Raw genomic sequence first — 22,809 nt, 5'->3', positions numbered from 1 at the left:
TATTAAAAAGTCCTAAGCTTGGGGCTGCAGAAGACAGCTTACATTAACAACACTTACTGATCCTTGCAGAGGACCTGACTTAGGTTCCCAACCCCAACACTGGGTGGTTTACAAATGTTTAAACCTCTAGTTCCAGGGTATCAGATGACCCTTACTGGCCACCGTGTTACATGGTGCACATACATGCACTCAGGCACACAGACATAAAATAAAATAAATAAATAAACCTTTTTTAAAGTCTTAAGCTATACTTCAGTAATTGGGGTGTTTCATTCACTTTAAAATACTTATTGTCCTTTTAATAAAAGCAAAATAGTTTATGATGAAAAACACAGAGATGGGTAAATTAAGAGAACAAAATTCCAAACTAATATTAGTACCTAAGAGAATTTTTTGTTGTTGTTGTTTTGTTTTTGTTTTTCGAGACAGGGTTTCTTTGTAGCTTTGGAGCTTGTCCTGGAACTAGCTCTTATACACCAGGCTGGCCTCAAACTCACAGAGATCCGCCTGACTCTGCCTCCCAAGTGCTGGGATTAAAGGCCTGTGCCACCACTGCCTGGCTCTAAGAGAACATTTATAACTTGAATAATTTTCATAACTTATTTTAAAGTATTAAATTTGATTTTATTTCCATTTAATGAAATCAGGAAAACTAGAGTAAATTTCTAAACTTCAGGTCTGTCCACCTACTAGGACTTCTAAATTACTGACTTACTCTGTCATCCCGGAAAGCCGATATACTTACAACTTTCTGCACATCTAGCCTGAGACATTCCTGCAGTTTTGTCTTTACCCCTTGTTCATCAGAAGATATCTTCTTGTCACTGACAGTATGATGAAGTAAACAGTTCAGTTTAAGTCCATTAGTGAGGACACCTTGTTTTCTTGAAACAGTCTCACCCGGAAACCCAGAATGGCCTTAAGCCTGACCTTCTGCTGCTCAGCCTCCCAAGAGCTAGGACTGCCAATTATCACAACTGACATACCATGTCTTTATTAATATCTACTTTAAATTACATGTGTATGTGTGTCTGCATGTGGGTATATGAGGTGCCTCCAGGTGCCAGAGGTATTGGATCTGACAGGCAGTTGTGACCTGCCTGATGTGGATGCTAGGAACTGAATTTAGGTCCTTTGGAAGAGCAGTGCACACTCTTAACCACTGAGCCATCTCTCTAGCTCTATCACACAAGTTCGTGATAACATTTTTCACAAAAACTCCAATATTTTGCTCTAAGGTATGCCAAATCATTGCTATCATTCTAGAAATTTTCATGAAAATTTTAATCTTAATCTTTATGTTTTCTTGTTCTATCCTTAAGATTATTATAACATGCTTGACTAGTTCTCTCTGTGTGTTTTAACTATCTTTTTTTCCCCATAAAAAATAATCCCAAACAAGTTGTGGTTGTTTACACATTCAATTTTAGCACTCAGGGGACTAGGGCATAGGATTGATTATTGACAAGCTAAATGCTAGCCTGGGCTACAAGGCAAGATTTCTCTCAAAAAAATCAGGAAGAAAATAAAAACGGGAAAAGAGGGAGGGAAGGAAGGATGGGGCTGAGAGAATAAATAAATAAATGAGTTATAAGCACGTCTATAATCCTAGCACTTGTGAGGCTAAACATCAGGTTCAGGGCCACCCTGTATAGGACCTTGTTTCAAAAAACCAAAAATGCCCTTTGACCTATAATACAAGTCTTTAAAAACAAAACAAACTTTCTTCCCAAGATTCATCCTTGTTTTGCAATATGAAAAATTGAGGTCCTTGATCTATTTTTAAATGCCTTTCCATTGTATTTTCTTGTTCTTGCTCTCTGTATGTCTCATAGGCTGCCTATCTTTTAGGTTTCAAATGGGATCTTTAGCAATGCCTGATCTTAGTAGTCTTATTGCTTACTTTATAGCCTATGTAGATACAACTGTGGAGTCACTGGTCTCTATTTTCCAAGGATACTGAGAGTTAATTCTTCTCTTTCCTATTTCATTTAAAATCTGCAGGATCAATTGTTCTATTTTGTCTTGGGCCTTCTTATATTTCACTCATGTAGCGTGATTAATGAAAACCCAGAGAAAGATATTGGAGTTCAACCTCAAGACCAGAAAAGCAAAGCATCCAGCCACTGGCCCTTACCTCTACCTCAATCCAGCCAGTAGCTGGCTGCTTTGCTTTTTTGGTCTTCAGGTTGAACACCAATATCTGTCTCTGGATTTTTATTAATCATGCTATATACCCAGATGATTTTCCTCAAATCTCTGGATTTCTTTTCATATTGATAAAGGAAAAAACCATTTGCTGAATAAACAATTTCCCCTAAGTGAGAGAGCTGTTAGCAGAACCTGGGAATATCTCTAATTTGTGTCTTCTAGCTGAGACTACTCCCTACAATCTGGCTGAATTTGAGACTCTCTGGCACCTCCTAGGGAAGTGTCTCACAACAGAAGCAGACCTGTTCTATGTCTATTTTAAGTGGTTCCTTTGTTCTGCACTAACTAAAATTTAAGAATCATACATGTTTATGTTTGTTTATGCTATCTTGACAAGGAATCAAGCAATAGAAAAACATGAGCTACATTTTAGAAAACAAATCTTGGTATCTTTCACATCCCCTGAGAACTATAGCTTAGAAACAGAAAGTAGGTCTCTCCGTTTCTCTGTCTCTCCCTAATAATGCTGTGTATTCCAGGGTAGCCTCCAATTTTTCCTTCCGTATCCTCCTCTTGAATGCTGGGATTACAGGTATATACCACACCTGCTTTATACAGTGCTAAGAATTCAACTCAAGCTTCATGTATTCTAGACAAGCACCCCAGAAACCCAACAACATCCCTTCATGTAGTTGCTTTTAAATTTTAAATTTCTAAACATCAATCTCCAAAATGAATATTAAGTGATTACTATTAAGAGAAAATAAGTCATGTGTATTTGGAAATATGCTTATCAGATGTAACTTACTTTCTTCCTGCAATAACAGGTTCTGCTAAGGAAATTACCATTGTGGGTTTCAGGATGAAACAAGGAAAAAGACATGATCAACAGCTGATAAAACTATGTTTAAAAGCAAAATCTACATTAGGAATAAACTGCTCCCTGGGTTGATGGTGGAGATCAAGTACAGCATCTGTTCCTATCGTAAATACAACCAAGGACTGTAGCACTCTGTGTATCTCTGAATTAGTCATCACCCAACTCCTTTCTGTCAAAAGTGTAACACAGTAAATGATTCTATAAAAATGGTGTTTTTCTTTATCTGAAAGTAGAACAAATATCACTACAAAAATTTTGATGTCACTAAAGGAAACTGACAAAAATCACCCAGGGTCAGATACTCCATTATGAATACATACATTACATGGAGGTCCTTTTACCATGACTAGAAAGCCATTTTCTTTGTATGAGATGAAATTGATTAACCTGAGCTTATTTAAATGCATGTAGATATAATCAATATTTTAAAATGAATAACCTTTTTAAGGGTTCTGCTCAAAGGTATGCTTATTTAGAGTTTTAATTTTAAATATTCAGTAATAGTTCACTGCAATTATGTGACAGACTCACTTTAAGAACTTACACTATACTAATTTGTAGCTATCCAGAGCACAGTGAAGCTATGACTGGAATTTCTCATTTATGTATGATAAGCAGATTAAAGATATAAAACATGTTTTTGTTTTTAAGTTTCTCTTTTAGAATAAGTAACTAAATTACTGAAAGGGCACACATAAACACTGCAACATGTTTTTTGGAGGGGCACACATGAAAACGCTGCAGCATGCTTCTGGAGGGGCACACATGAAAACGCTGCAGCATGCTTCTGGAGGGGCACACATGAACACGCTGCAGCATGCTTCTGGAGGTCTGAGGACAACTTGAGAGAATTAATTCGCTCCTTCTAAGACCTTGTGGGCTTTAGGGATTGAACTCACAGGCTGTCAGGGTCGGCTGTCACAGTCTTTACTGCTGAACCATTTCACAAGCCTGAAAACAGGCTTTTCTTTTTTTTTTGAAATGGGGTTTCATTATGTAACTGGTAACTACTAACATGTTATTCATCTAGTACTAAAGAATGAAATTTTTGGAACATTAGGTAATTCAGGCATTCACTCCTCTTTGTTGTCTTAAAACTTTATATATATTTCCATTATCAATTATTCCACTGCTGGGCAGTGGTGGTGCACGCCTTTAATCTCAGCATTTGGGAGACAGAGGCAGGCAAATCTCTTGAGTTCAAGGCCAGGCTGGTCTACAAGAGCTAGTTCCAGGACAGGCTCCAGAGCTACAGAGAAACCCTGTTTCAAAAAACTAAAACCAAAATCAAACAAACAAACAAAAAAAAAACTTCCATTAACAATTATTTCACCACTGGGTAGTGGTGGTACACTCCTTTAATTCCAGCACTCAGAAGGCAGAGGCAGATGAATCTCTGTGAGTTCAAAACCAGCCTGGTCTACAGAGTAAGGTCCAGGACAACAAGGGCTATACAGAGAAATCCTGCCTTGAAAAAACAAAAGGGCTGGCCTTGAACTCACTGAGATCCACCTGCCTCTGTCTCCCAAGTTCTGGGATTAAAGGTGTGCACCACCACTGCCTCACAGATTTTATCTTTCACAAGACGTCGACCTCTTTCTATGTCTTAAATACCTTAAGTTATTACAACATGCTACTTGGAAAGGAACAAAAATACTATTTACATTTAAACTTCACATGTTAGAAAATCTTTAACAATATATAGCAATAAGAAAATGATTTTCTTTAAATTTTTAATGTTATTTTATGTGTCTGCTGTGACATTGCCTATATATGTCTGTGAAGCATGTGTGTGTGTGCCTGGGCGTGCCCAAGGAGGCCAGAAAGTGACATTGAATAACCTGGAATTGGAGCTAGAGAAGGTTTTGAGTCTCCATTTGGGTGCTAGGAAACAAGTTTAGGTCCTCTGGAAGACAGCCAGCACTCTTAATCGCTGAGTCATTCTCCAGATCCCAAATGCCTTTATTCTAAAAAATATGATGTGTATCAAGTCTGAATGCTAATGATCAAATATGTTGATCTAATTAATATCTGGACACTCTGAAAATCCCCTCAAAAACTTTCTATGGCTCTTATATTCCTAACTCTGCTTTGAGATTTCCTATGATCATGCTTCTACTGTGTTAAAATGTTAACGTCATATAGCCCATTTCCTATAAAATTCTGGTAAATTCTGACAAATATCGGCTTATTTTGAACTCTTGATTAACTGCTATTAACCCACAGGTATACACCAATATTTTTACATAGCTACTAAAATGAAAAAAACTAAGGAAAATAGTCTCATAAATTATGGCAATATTTTTGGCAGAATAATAAAATGTACTATTTTAATACTGAGAAATGATTCAAAATACAGGACATTTTGTGTAGTTCATGACACCAATGCACCCAGTAGACACCAGGGGAAACAATGCATTGCTCTCTGTTCAAAGGGCTCATCATCTTGCAGAAGACTCCAAAAGCATTCATGAGGACAGAGCATGTCTCTGGGTAAGCTGAAATAGACAGATGATAGATCTCTACAGTAGCTACTGTAGAAAGGCCAGATTACCAGCAGAGGAAGACATGGAAAAGTGGACAGCTCTTTCAACAATGACAGGCATTTCAAAATGTGTTCACTGGGAAATCCTTAAATGAAAAGGCTCATTTAACAAAATCTCTACTTAAATAACTAGTGAGTCTTGGAGAGAATGGAGGGGCACTATGTGACACACTTCCCCATTACTAAAATTATAATTCATGAGCAAAGTCTGGGTGGGTATGACCGAATTCTTAGCATGACAACAAGAAAATTATATGTAGTAAGTACTACTATTAGGTAGGATTTTGAACAGGGAGAAATTATTTTTGCACTTAAGCTAACATTGAGTAAGACTAGGAAACAGGCCAGGAATGGTGGCACACACGTTTAATCCCAGTATTGGGAGGCAGAGGCAGGTAGATTTCTATGAGTTCAGGGGCAGCCTGGTCTACATGGCAAATTCAAAGCCAGCCAGGAGACCCTATCTAGAAAAAACAAAACAAAACAAAGAGAAAAGGCACATATTCAGGATAAGGGGACAAACAACTAAAAGATTAAGCAAATTTATATCACACACCTGTATCCAAATAACCAGGATATGTACTCCTGCAGTATTATCATAAATATCTGGGCATGATATAAAACTGATACTCAAACTGCAGTAATTCATTCCCTGAGGTCAGTCTACTGATTATACTGTTCATGAGAAAATAGGATATTGCACCAAAAATGGATATAAATTAATCACTACATATATCAATTACATCACTAAATATATACTGTTTATCAGCTGACATTTCTTCACAGCATTTTCCCTAGTGACAAAAAAAAGCAGTGCATTAAAAGACATTCTGGCACAGGTTCCTTTTCTTGGGGACTGGTGGACTGGTATTAACAGCAGAGTGTTTATTGGACAGCTACTTTGAGCAGAACTGATACAAAACACAGTATTTTGGGGAATAAAATGCATGTGAAATGCTACATATATGACACTGTTACTCCAAGTTTATTTAAGGTGTGAAATTGACAGGCTCAGTTATCTTCTAATTGTGTATCTGTCACATGGACGGCACCTCTGAGGGATAATGATGCTGTGGGACTTTCCCACACAAACATCTAAGGGCAGTTAAACTAATTCTTCATTAAATAATGCTTTCTGGATTTTGACTGGTTGAAGATTGATAATGTTAAGTTTAATAAGGACCTCATGTAAATTAAATAAAATTTGGGTTATTTTCATCAGTCTTCAGCAACTCCAAAATCTTTGTACGATACTTACTGACAATTTTTGCATCATTCCTTGAGGCACTTTGATCAAGCAATAATTCAGGCACATTCACCATGTGGAAAATAAATATTCTGAAAAATCAATACATAGCTGATGAACACAGGAAATAGTACTAGTGAAAAATACAAAAGGTTTTAGAAGATTTGTCCTACTCTAATTAAAACATGTAAGTTCAAACAAAATGCTTTTATCTGAAAAATTTGTTGCAGCACTTTGTTCTATGCAAGATTTTTTAACACAAGCTGCTTTATAAAGCTGTAGCTTCTTGAGGAATCAAAATTAGAGTTCATAGCAATACTAGAACATTGCATATAAAACGTTCTACCTAAAATTTTTTTTCTTACTTTCTCATGAAAAATAATGAATTTTAACTGATAAATCCTGATTCCATACAGCGGGAAGGACGTATAAAAGACTTCCAGATTTTAGGTAACAGATTTGCAAACGGTTTGAATGTAAAAACTGACTGGAAATATTGGAACTATTATATTATTACCTCTTTTCTTAACCAGCTCTACTTACAGCGCTTAAACAACGCCTAACACATAGAAGATGTTCAGAAATAGTGATAAGATAAACTTAAATGGAAGGAAAAGGAAGAAACGGTAGTTAGGGTGGCTTCCAAGTACAGCTGAGTGATGTCGTCGTCAAGAAAGGAAAAACCATAGTGGTACAATGAGGGAAGTAAGTTTCATTTGTGTGTGTTGATTTCTGAGGTTTCACTGAGGGAATATAAGTGGCAATATCCAGCCGCAACTAAACTAAGTTTTTGAAGTTTTAGAGAAAAGTCTGGGATTGAAAGATATGTTTGCACGTTCTTAATATGTAAGTGGTAGTTTAAATGATGACGTGTGCTGAACTCATCTGGTAGACTGTTAAGAGAAGAGGGTCCATAAGTGAAATTGAATCAAGGAAAAGAACATACATGTCTATAAACAAACTTGGAATAACGCAGTCTAGGAGGGTGGTAGAAAGTCAAAGGGAATATGTCCCAGACATCAAGACATTAGGAAAGTAAACAAGCATTTTCAACTTCCAGTTTGAACAGAAAATATCTAAACTACTTCTAAAATATCTAGCAGTGAAGATCATTTGTAATTTTACTAAAAACAGGTTCCATGAAATGCAGTTAGTCTATATTATACTTGAAGTTCAGGTGTGAAAACAACAGACTACTAAAAATTAATAAGGGTCTGGAGGGGTGGCTCATTAGTTAGGGCACTGGCTGCTTTTCCAGAGGACTTGTGCTTAATTCCCAGCATCCACACGGAAGCTCACAACCTGTAACTCCAGTCTGTAACTCCAGTCCAAGAGGATCCAACGCTACCTCTGGCTTCTTTGGGCACCAAGTGCACAAGTAGTGTTCATACATGCAATACACAAACACGCATGCAGGCAAAATACCCATATATATATATAATTAAAAAAAATAATCCAGGGCTACTTCTGCAGTTTCTAGCTCTATACTTCAGTATAGCTTCATGAGCACTCTAGCATAATTCCTTTCCAGATTCTGATTCCTTGTAATATTTCACACAGAAATGTTTTATGTACATAGATAAGCATACAGATAGGTTTAAAAGCAATACTCATGACTAGGGATGTAGTTCAGGAATTAAGTACTTCCCTAACTTGTGTGAAGGTCTGGGTTTGATACCCAGCACTGCAAAATCAAACCAAACTAAACCAAACCAAACCAAACACCAAATAATGTTGGTCACTTTATAAAAATTAGCTACAAGATATGATTATTCATCTTAACTTTTCCAACCTAATACACATGAAAATCTTTCCAAGCAGCTGCAACTCAAAGCACACCATCAACATATTTGAGTTTTTAATCAATCCCCTAGTGATGATGCATATTTTAAAAAAAATTTTTGCCAGTGGCACTGGGATTTGTCTCTGCTGTGTGTACTGGCTTTTTGGGATCCTATTCTCTTTGGATGTATACATTGCTCAGCCTAGATGTAGTAGGGAGGGCCTTGGAATTTCCACAGGGCAAGGTGCCTTGCCCTCTCTTAGGATTTGAGGGGTTGGGGTAGGAGGGTGTATGGAGGGACTGGGAGAAAAGGAAGTGGGAATTTGGATTGGTATTGTTTTTTTTTTTTAAAAATCTAATAAAAATTTTTCCATTAAAAAGAGTATTGTAATAGGCACTCTGGTGTGGGAGAATGGTCTGTATTCTGTCAATTATATTTTAAATAAATGTTGATTGGCCAGTAGCCAGGCAGGAAGTATAGGAGGGACAACCAGACAGGAAGTAGACGCGGGTCAATGATAACAGGAGAATTCTGGGAAGAAGGAAGCCCATTCCTCTGCAGTCCTGACCTGACCACAGAAGAAGCAAGATGTGACTGCCCTGCTGAATAAGGTACTGAGCCACATGGCTAACACAGACAAGAATAATGGGCTAACAATGAGCTATATAAGTTATAAATGTTAAGAAGAAGCCTGAGCTAATGGACCAATCAGTTTATAACTAATGTAGACCTCTTGTGATTCTTTGGGACTTAACGATTGCAGGAACTGGGCAGGACAGAAACCCCGACAATAGCACTCCTAGTATTCCCAGGAGTGTGCCTAACTAAAAGAGAGGTGTAAGTATTTTAAGAATATTTTTGCAAAGATGGGCCAATAAGATGACTCAGCTACTAACACTAATGGCACATGCCACCAAATCTGATGGCTTGAGTAAATTCCTGGATTTACTACAGCCATGTGGATGGCCAGAGGAGAGAACTCTAGCAAGTTGTCCTATGACATCCATATGAATTTCATGAACACACACACATTTTCATATTCATGCTCTCTCATAAGTAATGAATAAAATTTTAAAATTAAAAAAATCTTTGTGTAGTAAAATTCAAATGACACAAAAGTATAACCTAGAGCTATTCTGCCTCCTAGCAATCAGTTTCTACATATCTCACACCTGCACTCACCATATGTCTATAGCACTTGAGACATACCTTGCCCTATCATCTCACCCACAAATACTTTAGGATTCATTTCTAAATTAAGGTCTCTTGTACTATGTTAAATTGTTGACAGACATTCAGAAGCACAACAATAATTCACTTACTTCCCTGCCTTTTGCGGGGGGGGGGGGTGTTGAGACAGGATTTCGCTGTTCTGGAACTCACTATGTAGGCCAAGCTGGCCTTGAACTCACAGAGATCCACCTGCTTCTCCTTCCCTGAGTGCTGGGATACAAGGCATGTGCCACCACTGCCTAGCTACTTCCCTACCTTTTAAATTCTATTCTTTTTCTGGGTAACCACTCTTATTAGTCGGCTTATTCTTCCAAGGCGAGGAAAGTATGTACCACTATGCTTTCTAAATCTTCTTTCTTCCCCCTTTCTTGAGTCAAGGTCTCACCATGTAGCCCTGGCTGGCTTTGAACTCATGGAGATCTGCCCTCCTGCCTCTGCCTCAAGTGCTAGAATTAAAGGCATGCACTATCATGCTCAGCTGCTAGGTTTTAAAACACTTGCAGTTCTCTGTTTTTTGTTTGTCTCACAGGTTAAGTTATACTTGTCCAGGTATTTTAAATTTCTATAAATTTAGTTTTCAAGTTCTTTAGGTTCACTGGATCTGTTACTTTACTTGTATTTATTTATTATTCCTTTAATTATTTTTATTCATTTATTTGCTTTACTTTATTTTCTAAAATAACAATTTAATGGTTTAATTCACTTACTTACTGAATTACCATGTCGTTAGCTTCTTCTACATATATTGCATTTGTTGAGGTGTCTGTGTTTTACTGGAGACTGAACTTAGAGCCTCATACATGCTAGAAATAGGTAACATTTTACCAACTAAGCCACAGTCCTGACCCCAAACTTTCATTTCTAGACCCATCTTGCCCTGTGGTCCAGGCTGGACCTGGAACTAATAAGTTTCCTGTCCTCTTGCATGCTGTAAGTATGTGCCATTTCTAAGACTATCTTATCTGTAGAGCACCAGAATTTCTCTAACTGACCATTTTTGATGCCAAACTTAGATTTTCCTCTAGTTCCTTTATTTAGTGGGGTTAAATTGTGTTCACTTAAGCTGACTGCTATCTCATATCTCCAGGCAACCCTGAAGGGTTGTTAACTTTTTTTTTTTTAATCAGTGCATGGCACCCTGACATAGAGTAATCCAAGTGGCAGCTCATGGTGCAGGAAGAAGGTAAGGTAACTTTTCATAGAAAGCAGCTGAAGCTCTGGAAAGAAGCCTATCTGCTACCTAGCGGGTTTCACAGTCCCAACTAGTACCATGGACTAAGTTACCTACATACACAGTCCTTGGACTCATGTGAGAGAGAACCTTGATATACTCTCCCAGGGTCAGTCTTTGCTAACTGAGCAGTATCTAAGTACTTTGCATATTAAATTTACATTTTCTACTACACAGCAAAGAGATAAAAGTTGCCACTTTTATAATTTTACCTATAGTTTATTTAGCTCCTTTAATATTACTTCTTTCAAATACTGATTGATACCAACATTTTACTAATGTTATATTTCCTCTTTATTTTTATAACAATATTATAATAGCAATAATATAATAATAGTAATATTGTAAATATTACTCTTATATTTCCTCTTTTTTCACCTCCACTTTCCTCCTATAATTAACTAGTCTGTGAAGTAGGCGAAAACACTGGAAAACGGTTGTAACTGCTTGTTCCTTTCTCAAAAATTATATAATACCTATTATGTGATATATAACTATATAACACCCCTCATCTTAAGAATTAGTATATGTGATATACTCATATGTGTGCACACATGTGCACACACACACACACACACCTCATCCAGAAGAGGGCTTACAACCCAGTATTACAACTGGAGTGTAATCCCTGGAACCCACATGGTGGAAAAGAATCTACTTCTGAAAGTGTCTTCTGACCTCCACATTCATGGCATGGCACACATGCCCTGTTCCCCCTCTACATATAATGAATAAGTAAATGTCTAAAAAATTAGTTTATCAGCATCCTGAATCTTACAAGTGCTATTTATTTTGACTGAGTTTTATGTAAACTTCTCCTGGAGAGCAAATTACCCACGAAAGCCATGCGTAAATTTTTAATGTTGCTTATTTTCTCTAAAGTTCAATGTGCATTTCAAGCTATTTCAGGGGTGCGTAGAACAAAATGTGCTTAGGTTGTTACAACCTTAGTCTTGCTGACTGTACACACTCCTGCTGCAGTTCAACACATTCCTCTTAGAGTGCAGCTGGGTCCTGAGCACCAAAGACAGGAAAATCTGTTCCCTTTGACAGAGTTCTTTTAACAGAAACATGAGGCACTTTTATTCTTGCTTTTTATTTAATGGTAGTAACTGCTGATGTTCAATGCTTAGCTATATTGACAACTCACGTATTTAACCTGGGTTCATTTTCTAAAGATATTTCTTTTTGTTTTTTAAAGATTTATTATGTAGTGTTCTGTCTGCATGTATGTCTACATGCCAGAAGAAGGTGCCAGACCTCATTACAGATGGTTTTGAGACACCATGTGGTTGCTGGGAATTGAACTTAGAACCTCTGGAAAAACAGTCAATGCTCTTAACCTCTGAGCCATCTCTCCAGAGACTAAAGATACTTCTCAATACAAAGAAGTTTCCCAGTTTTAGGATGCCTATTGATTAGGCAAGATAATGACTTTTTTTTTTGTTTACTTGGTTAATTAAAAAAAATAAACTGGTTCTTTAGCAATCTCTGATTAATACACATTAATGTTTAAAATTATCATTATAAACCCATTTGCAATTAATCTTATTAAACAAGACATTATGTCACTGTTGGCCAGTGGGAACCTCAAGTAGTCTCTTGAGGTTTTTAAACAAGACCTTGCACTAGTCTTTAATAACCTAACTCTGAAGAGAAACAACATTCCAAACTCATCTTACGTACATGATCTGTCAAGGAATAACCATTCTCTTGGAAAGTCTTGATTTTTTTCTTTTTTCTTTTGTTTTTTTTCCAGTTTATTTATTTGTTTATTAAAAATTGCCATCTCCTCCCCTCTTTTTTCTTTTTTTTGTAGTAGAAAATATCTTAAGACCACATGGGAGCCAGCAATTATTGTAACTATATTACTCATTGCTTTTACTAGAGCAAGGACATTTTAATAGTGTATATCTGTGTGTGAGAGCGCAGGTGCCTGTGGAGGCCAGAGGCATCAGATCCTCTCTGGAGCTGGAGTTACTGGAGTTCTGAGCCACTTGACATGGGTGCTGGGAACTGAACTCAGATCCTCTGCAAGAATAGTATGTGCTCTTAGCCACAGAGCCATCTTTCATCCTGTATTGGTAAATATTTTAAACTTTACTTGAAAATAATTACAAAGTCCAAAAGTTTAAAAAATTGAAATTACTAAGTACTACATATCTTTTAACCAGATTTGCCTATGATTAATATTGTACCCCCCAGCTTCACACACACTATTTTTTTGGTTATCTATCCATCTACTTTTATACTTGAAGTATAGGTTAGAGTAATTTCAGACACTAGACTCCTTTATTCATAAATACTTCAGTATTTCTTAAGAATAGATCTCGGGGGCTGGAGAGATGGCTCAGCGGTTAAGAGCATTGCCTGCTCTTCCAAAGGTCCTGAGTTCAATTCCCAGCAACCACATGGTGGCTCACAGCCATCTGTAATGGGGTCTGGCGCCCTCTTCTGGCTGTCAGGCATACACACAGACAGAATATTGTATACATAATAAATAAATAAATATTAAAAAAAAAGAATAGATCTCACCTGGGTTGTGGTGGTGCACACCTTTAATCGTAGCACTTAAGAGGCAGAGGAAGGGGGCTGGAGAGATGGCTCAGTGGTTAAGAGCACTGACTGCTCTTCCAGAGGACCTGGGTTCAATTCCCAGCACACACATGGCAGCTTATAGCTGTCTGTAACTCCAGTTCCAGAGAATCTGACATCGTTATATCAATGCACATGAAATAAAGTTTAAAAAAAAGAAAAAAAGGTGCAACTGTAAATACAATGATGTTTAAAATAATAAAATACAATAAAAAAAAAAGAGGCAGAGGAAGGTGAAACTCTCTATGGCCTGGTCTACAGAATGAGTTCCAGGACAGCCAAGGTTACAGACAGAAACCCCCCTGTCTTGAAAAAACTAATTTTAAAAATAATAAAAAGAACCTATTTAGCTGATGGTGGTAGAGCATGCCTTTAATCCCAGCACTTGGGAGGCAGAGGCAGGAGAAACTCTGAGTTTGAGGCTAGCCTGGTTTACAGTATGAGTTCCAGGACATTCGAGGCTACACAGAGAAACCCTGTCTTGAAAAACCAAAAAAGAATAGCTCTCAAGATTTAAAAACTCATGCTGGAGAAACAGTTTAGCCATTAAATGCACATACTATTCTTGCAGAGTACTAAAGTTTGCTTCCCAGCAGCCATGTTGAGCACCTCTCAACTGTCTGTAATTTCAGCTCCTACGGATCAGAACCCCTTCTGGCATCTGTAGACATTGACTCCCATGCATATCCTCTGTGTGTGTGTGTGTGTGTGTGTGTGTGTGTGTTTGAAAAAGATAAAAATTCTCCTTACATGCCTTGCTGTCATCAGCCGTGTCCCTATTACACAGATATATTACTTGTTATATGATCTAGTGATGCTCTCCATATTCACTTTTCCCTTCAGTAGAGGTTCTAGCCTAGAACAGGTGCTACCTTTTAATTATGTCTTTCAAATTCTAAAATAGTTCTGTTATTTTTGCTGGCCTCTTTTAACAGTGTCAATTCCTTTTTAAAAAATAATTTTTATGCATTTTTAAGTATGTCTGTGAGAGAGGGCAGTTGGCTGGGAGGGTGCAGTGCTCTCAGAAACTAGGCGAGGGCATCAGCTCCCCTGGAACTGGAATTACAGACTGATGTGAGCGGTCATGTGGGTGCTGGAAATTGAACCTGGGTTCTCTACAAGAGCAGCCAATGCTCTTAACCACTGAGCCATCTACTTAGCCCCATATACTGTCAATTCTTAGTCTTTATGACATTACATTGGCTTTATTTTAAAAAACACTGAACATTCTTCATGATTACAAGTGCAGATGGTGATAATCTACACTTATCTGGAGGCTCACACTGTGCATCTCCACTCACATCTGGAGGCTCACGCTGTACATCTACATTCACATCTGGAGGCTCACGCTGTGCATCTGCACTCACATCTGGAGGCTCACACTGTGCATCTACACTCACATCTGGAGGCTCACGCTGTGCATCTACACTCACATCTGGAGGCTCACACTGCATCTCTTCTTATGTTGATGTTCATTTGGGTTACCCAGTCAAGAAACCACTCAATTTCTCTGACATATTACTGAGTTGTTTTTCCTCCTCTATTTATGATTATATAGGTCTAGCCATTTCTCAAAACGCAAAGAATGATAGACCTATGTATTTCCCAACACAATTATTAACAAGAGAAATCATAAACAAATGTCAAACTTCAGTTAACAAAATGTATGCTCAAGTATTCTGGGCTGTCTGCATCTTATTATGAACTGTCAAAATACAAGATGTACCCTGGACACAGTAATGCACACCGATAATCCTAGCACGTGGGAGGCACAGGCAGGAGAATATCTGAGTTTGAGGTCAGTTTGGTCTACACAGTGAGTTCCAGGTCTGCCAAGGCTAGATAAAGCAATGGATGATAATATGGCAATGTAAGGGAAATACAGTAAAAGTTAGCAATTGGGACATATAGTTGATGAGTAGAGGGTATTTATTATGTATAATACTTGCTGTAAACATAAATATGTACCTACTATGTACAATTCCTTGAAAATTAATACACTTGAGTATTTTTCATAATAAAATGTTGAGAATTTGGGGGCTAAGGATGTATACTCAATTAGCAGAGTGCTTGCTTACTCTCACAGGCCTGGGGGCTTGTTCTCCAGTACAACCAGGTATGGCGGCATATGCCTGCAATCACAGTACTTGGAAGGTGGGGGAAAGAGGACCATGAGTGCAACATCACAAATTCTCACTATATAGTACGTTTGCGGTCTGGTCAGGCTACATAATACTCTGTCCAAAAGGAAAAAAGCGAGAATTTTAAAAACATAGCGTGAGAGGCTAGCTAACAAAGAAGACAAGTGGCAACGGGCAGTAACGACCACCAAAGTTCCTGAGTGTGGTGCACTTAATTCTGCCAATGAACGCCAGACAACATTCAGATGCTAACAGGAGACTTTAGTGGTGATAAATATCAGCGTCAAACCTATGTGAGCATGGGCTGGAGGTGTGCTCAGCCAGACCTCCTTGTGTGCATTAGGGCCTAAGCTTGATTTCTAGCACTGTGAAGAATGATGCTCTTTGACTGTGAGCCTTTAATGGCTAGGTCAGGTCTTCAACCCTTCTGATTAAATCAATGTTTATGTGTAGAAATGTGGTTATGTGACTGCCACAGTGCATGTACAGAGGTGAGAGGCTAACTTTTGGAGGTTGCTTCTCTCCTTTCACCATGTGGGTTCCAGGAATTAAACTCAGGTTGCAGGCTTGGTAGCAGGTAACTTTACCCACTTGCTGAGTCATCTTTAAAACAGTTTCATACGAGAACAATGATAAAAAAATCCAAACAGCTCACTCGCTCTCTCTCTCTCTCTCTCTCTCTCTCTCTCTCTCTCTCTCTCTCTCTCTCTCTCTCTCTCTCTGTGTGTGTGTGTGTGTGTGTGTCTTCACACGGTATGTCTTCATACAGTATGCAATGTATGGGGTGTATTTGTATGATGATATGCCTGTATATTCATGCTAGGGGTTGATGTTGAATGTCTTCCTTCATTACTCCCCACATTGTATACTGGCTTGACAGTCTACTTCAGAGTTCTCTCTCTGACTCCTCCCACACACTAGGATTACACCCACTCCATGTCACTTTCCTGGTATTTTCTGTAGAAGATAGAGATCCAGACTCAGGTCTTAACACACTGAACCCACTGAGACACAATCTACCAAAACCTCTATCCAAACAGCATTATTTTACAGTAGTATATATATGTAATTGAGTATATACAGGTAGCGTATATACATACATACATACATATATATATATATAACTTAAATTAATACTTTAGGTATATTTTTAATCTATCATCCTTTGTGGTTTATTTATTCAAAAAGATCAGAAGACATTTTTTCTTATTTTAAATTTTTTTAATGATTTATTTATTTTTATGTACATTGGTGTTCTGCCTGCATATATGCCTGCATAAGGGTTTCAGATTCCCTGGAACTGGAATTACAGACAGTTGTGAGCTGCCATGTGGTTGCTGGGAATTGAACCTGAGTCCTTTACAAGCGTAGCCAATGCTCTGAATCACTAAGCCATCTCTCCAGCCCTTATTTTAAAATTCTTAATAGAGTAAATACAAACCCACTTCTATTCTGTTACATAATATATATGGAAGAATGTTTGTCTAAACATGGGACTAGAGAGATGGCTCAGTGGTTAAGAGCACTGGCTGCTATTCCAGAGGTCCTGAGTTCAATTCCCAGCAACCACATAGTGGCTCACAACCATCTATAATGTGATCTGATGCCCTCTTCTGGCATAAAGGTGTACATGAAGATAGAGCACTCATACATAAAGGAAATAAATAAATCTTAAAGAAAAAAAAAACTGACCACAAAAGAGTTAGTTTTCATAATGGACGTGTCCCTATAGTCAAGCAAGCTCCAGGTTATGAGCATTAGGACATCTCCATTAGTACATGTGCCTCGATACCTGTGCAGCACAAATTGGACTCAGTCTATTATTTTAAAAACTAAAGCAAGTCCAAGACCCACCCCCTCCATCCAGGTCTAGGAAGGTGTGCATCCAAACAGACTAGGCTCCCAATAAGCCAGTACATGCAGTAGAATCAAAATCCGGTATCATTATTATTAGCTTCTCAGTCAGCTCCCATTGTCAGCCATGTTCAGAGAGGCACCCTGACTTCTCTTAGGACTGGAGAGGGAGGGGGAGTGGCAGTGGGGGGAGTGGGAGGAGGTGGAAATTTTTAATAAATAAATAAACAAATAAAAAGAAAACTAAAGCAAGGTTATGAAGTTGGGAGGAGTGGTGACAGAGTGAGGAATAGATTGCTAAGGAACTGAGGTGAATATGTTTACAATACATTGTGTATTTTTTAAAATGTATTTTATAAATAATTATATACTATTCTCCTTAAAAAAAAACAGATTCATTTACTTTTATGTATGAGTGTTTACCTGAATGTATTTAAGTACACCATGTGTACCTGCTGCCAACAGAAGCCGTAATAGCATGCTGGATCTCCTAGAACTAGAATTACAGTTGGTTGGGAGGTGCTGGGTACAGAACCGGGTTCTGTAAGAGCAGCCAGTGGCTCTTACGCAATGAGTCATCACTCTAGCCCCATAATGTACCCTTGTTGAATTAACTATACTTACTGCTGTCGTCTCTTCTTCACAAATGTTTTAGTTTTTGTTTGATGTTTAAATTGTAATCATAACCTCTTCTATAATCAACTGATGACAGTTTCAAGTCATTTTGAGATAGCTATGTAGTCAGTGATCACTGCTGTCTTTATTCCTTGGCTCCTTTATTACCTTATCCACAAGCTGACAGCACTTCTTGGCCAATGGAGTACATGTACAACTACCTCTGTCCAAGACAATCAATTCCATATGCAGAAGGTGCATTCTTATAGTCAGTCTTCCACATGAACAATAACTGTTACGTAAGAGATAAAACTTCCTTCTTAAAACTATTTTCAAACTATTACTTCCCGTAAATGGCTAAAATTACACCTTGGTATTTAATCCCTTGTATATAATTTAATGTAAAAGTCACATGTTTTCTTATAAGAATTGAGAATTTATAAAGGCATTGTCATTTGTGATGCTTCTTTTTTCTTTAATTGAGTTTTGCCTGAAATATCCAATTTCAACCCAGAAAACTTCCTTCAACATGGGAAACTTTTTTCCCCATAAAATCCATAAATTTGTAATTTTTTAAACTCTAAGTATATGCCAAATATTTTGTAAGGTGTTCCTCTGAGGGACTAGGGACTACCAAACAAGCACAGGGCCGTAGGTCCCATCCCCAGCTCAAAAATTATTTTGGATTGCTCTTTTTTAGAAATTAAGTTTGCAGTCAGGTATGGTGGTGGATGCTTTTAATCCTAGCACTCAGGAGACAGAGATGGGCAGAGCACTGAGGTCAAGGTCAGCCAGAAACACAAAGTAAGACCCTGCTCAGACAAACAAAACAAAAACTATTAATAATAAATAAAAGTTATATTTGTAAAAAATTTCTTATTAGGGCTAAATCACCTAATTTACAAAAGCACAAATTGTATAGATGACTTATCTCAAGAATCTGAGAAAAGATAAAATATATTGTCAATAGCAACACAATACCAAACAGAAGGGAGGAAATGACAGCAGCAGTGTTGATAGGTATGCATGGCAAGAGGTTCTGCAGTAAGACTGGATGCAGTAAAAGGTTATTTCAGCAACTTACATAGTTTTAATGCAAAGAGGGTAAGAATGGTATTATGACTACATTCACATAAACTGTATACAGCACACAAAGGTTAGTAACTACATCACCACAGCAAATTACATAAGCATTGAATAACTAGCTAGCATTATTCTAAGGTGCTCATTTTATGTATTACACACCAGTGCAGAATGTTCTATAAAATACCATGACTGAATACACATGAGCTGAAACTGTAGCTGGGCTTGGTGGTACACACCTGTAATCCCAGCACTCAGTAGAATGGGGCAGGAAGATTTCAAGTTTGAGGCTGGCCTGGGCTAAATAGCAAAACACTGTGTCAAAACAAGAAAGACACAAACCTGTGTAACTTTCATCATCACCAGACAAAGGCACCTCTCTCTTTAGCAGCAACTCCAGCTCCTCTGTCTCTGCTACATCCACTGGACGCTCTCCATGTTTATTAGCTTGAAATGGATTCCCACCATGACGAAGCAACAGTTTCACTATCTGCAACATTAAACAGTAGGAATATTTAGTCCTGCCGTTTATTTCAAACCATTCTCCCTCTTCTTTTATGTGTATGAGTGTTTTGCTTGCATTCGTCTGTGTACCACTTGCTTGCCTGATGCCCAAAGAGGTCAGAAGAGGGCATCAGATCCCCTGGGAGTGGCTGGAGTGACACGGTCGTGAGCTGTCATACGGATGCTGGGAACTCAATCAGGCAACCAGAAGAGCTGTATATGGTCTTAGCTGCTGAGCCAGCTCTCCGGCCACTCTCTTGACAACACAACATTTGAATGCTATTTTGTCTATTCTACATCCGTGACTTTTAGTTTCTACTCAAAAATCATCATTCTTCTTCTTCTTTTTCTTCTTCACTAATTCTACTTTCATTAAGCTTCACTCCACCTGATGACCTCATCATCTATAAAGAACCATCCCTGACTTCAAACTCTATTACAGAGCTACAGTATTGAAAACAGCTTGGTATTGGCATAAAAACAGAGAAGTCGACCAATGGAATCAAATAGAAGACCCGGATATTAACCCACAAATCTATGAACACCTGATTTTCAACAAAAGAGCTAAAAGTACACAATGGAAGAAAGAAAGCATCTTCAACAAATGGTGCTGGTATAACTGGATGTCAACCTGTAGAAGAATGAAAATAGATCCAAATCTATCACCATGCACAAAACTCAAGTCCAAATGGGTTAAAGACCTCAATATTAATCTGAACACACTGAACCTGATAGAAGAGAAAGTGGGAAGTACTCTACAACACCTGGGCACAGTAGACCACTTACTATGTACAACTCCAGCAGCACAGGCATTAAGGGCAACATTGAATAAATGGGACTGCCTGAAACTGAGAAGCTTCTGTAAAGCAAAGGACACTGTCATTAAGACAAAAGGGCTACCTACTGACTGGGAGAAGATCTTCACCAACCCCACAACAGACAAAGGTCTGATCTCCAAAATATATAAAGAACTCAAGAAACTAGACTTTAAAATGCTAATTAAACCAATTAAAAAATGGGGCACTGAACTGAACAGAGAATTCTCAACAGAAGAAGTTCAAATGGCCAAAAGACACTTAAGGTCATGCTCAACCTCCTTAGCGATCAGGGAAATGCAAATCAAACAACTTTGAGATACCATCTTACACCTGTCAGAATGGCTAAAATCAAAAACACTAATGATAGCCTTTGCTGGAGAGGTTGTGGAGTAAGGGGTACACTCATCCACTGCTGGTGGGAATGCACACTTGTGCAACCACTTTGGAAATCAGTGTGGAGGTTTCTCAGGAAATTCGGAATCAACCTACTCCAGGATCCAGCAATACCACTCTTGGGAATATACCCAAGAGATGCCCTATCATACTACAAAAGCATTTGTTCAAAACTATGTTCATAGCAGCATTATTTGTAATAGCCAGAGCCTGGAAACAATCTAGATGTCCTTCAATGGAAGAATGGATACAGAAAGTGTGGAATATCTACACATTAGAGTACTACTCAGCGGTAAAAAACAATGACATCTTGAACTTTGCATGCAAATAGATGGAAATAGAAAACACTATTCTGAGTGAGGTAACCCAGACCCAAAAGGATGAATTTGGTATGCACTCATTCATCAGTGGATTCTAGACATAAATAAAGGTCAGCGAGCCTATAATTCATAGAGAAGCTAAATAAGAAGGTGAACCCAAAGGAAAACATATAGTTATTCTCCTGGATATTGGAAGTAGACTAGACTGCCAGGCAAAAATTGGGATCTTGGGGGTGGGGGTGGAGTGGCGGTAAGGAGTGATGGGAAGATGTGGATAGAAAAGTGAGGAGGGGAGGATGGGGAGACCCTGGGGGAATGGGATGGTTGGGATGGAAGAAGGGTGGATAGGGGTGCAGGGAAGAAGATATCTTAATTAAAGGAGCCATTTTAGGGTTAGCAAGAAACTTCACTCTAGAGGGGTTCCCAGGTATCCATGGAGATGTCCCCAGCTAGTTCTTTGGGTAGCTGAGTAGAGGGAGCCTGAAATGGCCCTTTCCTATAGCCATACTGATGAATATCTTGCATATCACCATAGAAGCTTCATCTGGCGATAGATGGAGATAGAGACAGAGACCCACACTGGAGTGCAGGACTGAGCTCCCAAGGCCCAAATGAGGAGCTGAAGGAGGGAGAACATGAGCAAGGAAGTAAGGACCGCGAGGAGTGCGCCCACCCACTGAGACTGCGGGGCTGGTCTAATGGGAGCTCACCAAGGCCAGCTTGACCAGGACTGAAAAAGCATGGGATCAAACCGGAGTCTCTAAACGTGGCGGACAATGAAGGCTGACTGAGAAGCCAAGAACAATGGCACTGGGTTTGGATCCTACCGCATGTACTGGCTTTTGGGGAGCCTAGTCTGTTTAGATGCGCACCTTCCTGGACCTAGATGGAGTGGGTTGGACCTTGGACTTCCCGCATGGCAGGGAACCCTGACTGCTCCTTGGACTGGAAAGGGAGGAGGAGGGGAGTTAAGGGAGGGGGAGGGAAATAGGAGGTAGGGAGGAGGCGGAAATTTTTAATAATAATAATAATAATAAAAGAAATGTTTTCCTTAAATTTTAGATGGGGGGAGTGGAACTGAAGAGTTGGGTTAGGGGAGGTGGAGGATGGTTTCACAGCCTGGTCCACATAGAGAGTTCCAGGATAGCCAGGGGTACATAGAGAAGCTGGAAACAAAGACTCTTGATCCTGTTGAAAGGTTTCTATGATCATCAGGAAGCAATCAATGTAGGTAAAAGGCATGAAAAACATGGCACAAAATTTCCAACATAAACAACCAACGTTTTACAGGTACCTCATACACAAACACTCTAATTAATACTTAGTTATATGAACTTAAAATTGCTTAAAATATAACAGGCAACAAATGAGAAGCCAAAAAAATTATAAATATCACTGGGTGGTGGTGGTGGTAGC

At 38.5% G+C, this 22,809-nt stretch overlaps 1 protein-coding gene across 4 annotated transcripts in view; it reads right to left on the bottom strand.

Annotated features, from left to right (window-relative positions):
• The window catches only part of Ankrd12 (ankyrin repeat domain 12), a 115,164-nt gene that overhangs the window by 36,785 nt on the left and 55,570 nt on the right, over nucleotides 1-22,809 (bottom strand). For all 4 annotated transcript variants that reach the window (XM_038338893.1, XM_038338891.1, XM_038338894.1 and 1 more), the window contains one exon: nucleotides 19,701-19,848. In XM_038338893.1, coding sequence (XP_038194821.1) covers nucleotides 19,701-19,848 — 148 coding nt within the window. The remainder of the gene's footprint in view (nucleotides 1-19,700; nucleotides 19,849-22,809) is intronic.

This window comes from Arvicola amphibius, chromosome 8, assembly GCF_903992535.2.
Source record: "Arvicola amphibius chromosome 8, mArvAmp1.2, whole genome shotgun sequence".
NCBI classification, from domain to species: Eukaryota; Metazoa; Chordata; class Mammalia; order Rodentia; family Cricetidae; genus Arvicola; species Arvicola amphibius.
The sequence above is the reverse complement of the archived record's forward strand: the minus strand, read 5'-3'. Positions and strand labels throughout refer to the sequence as shown.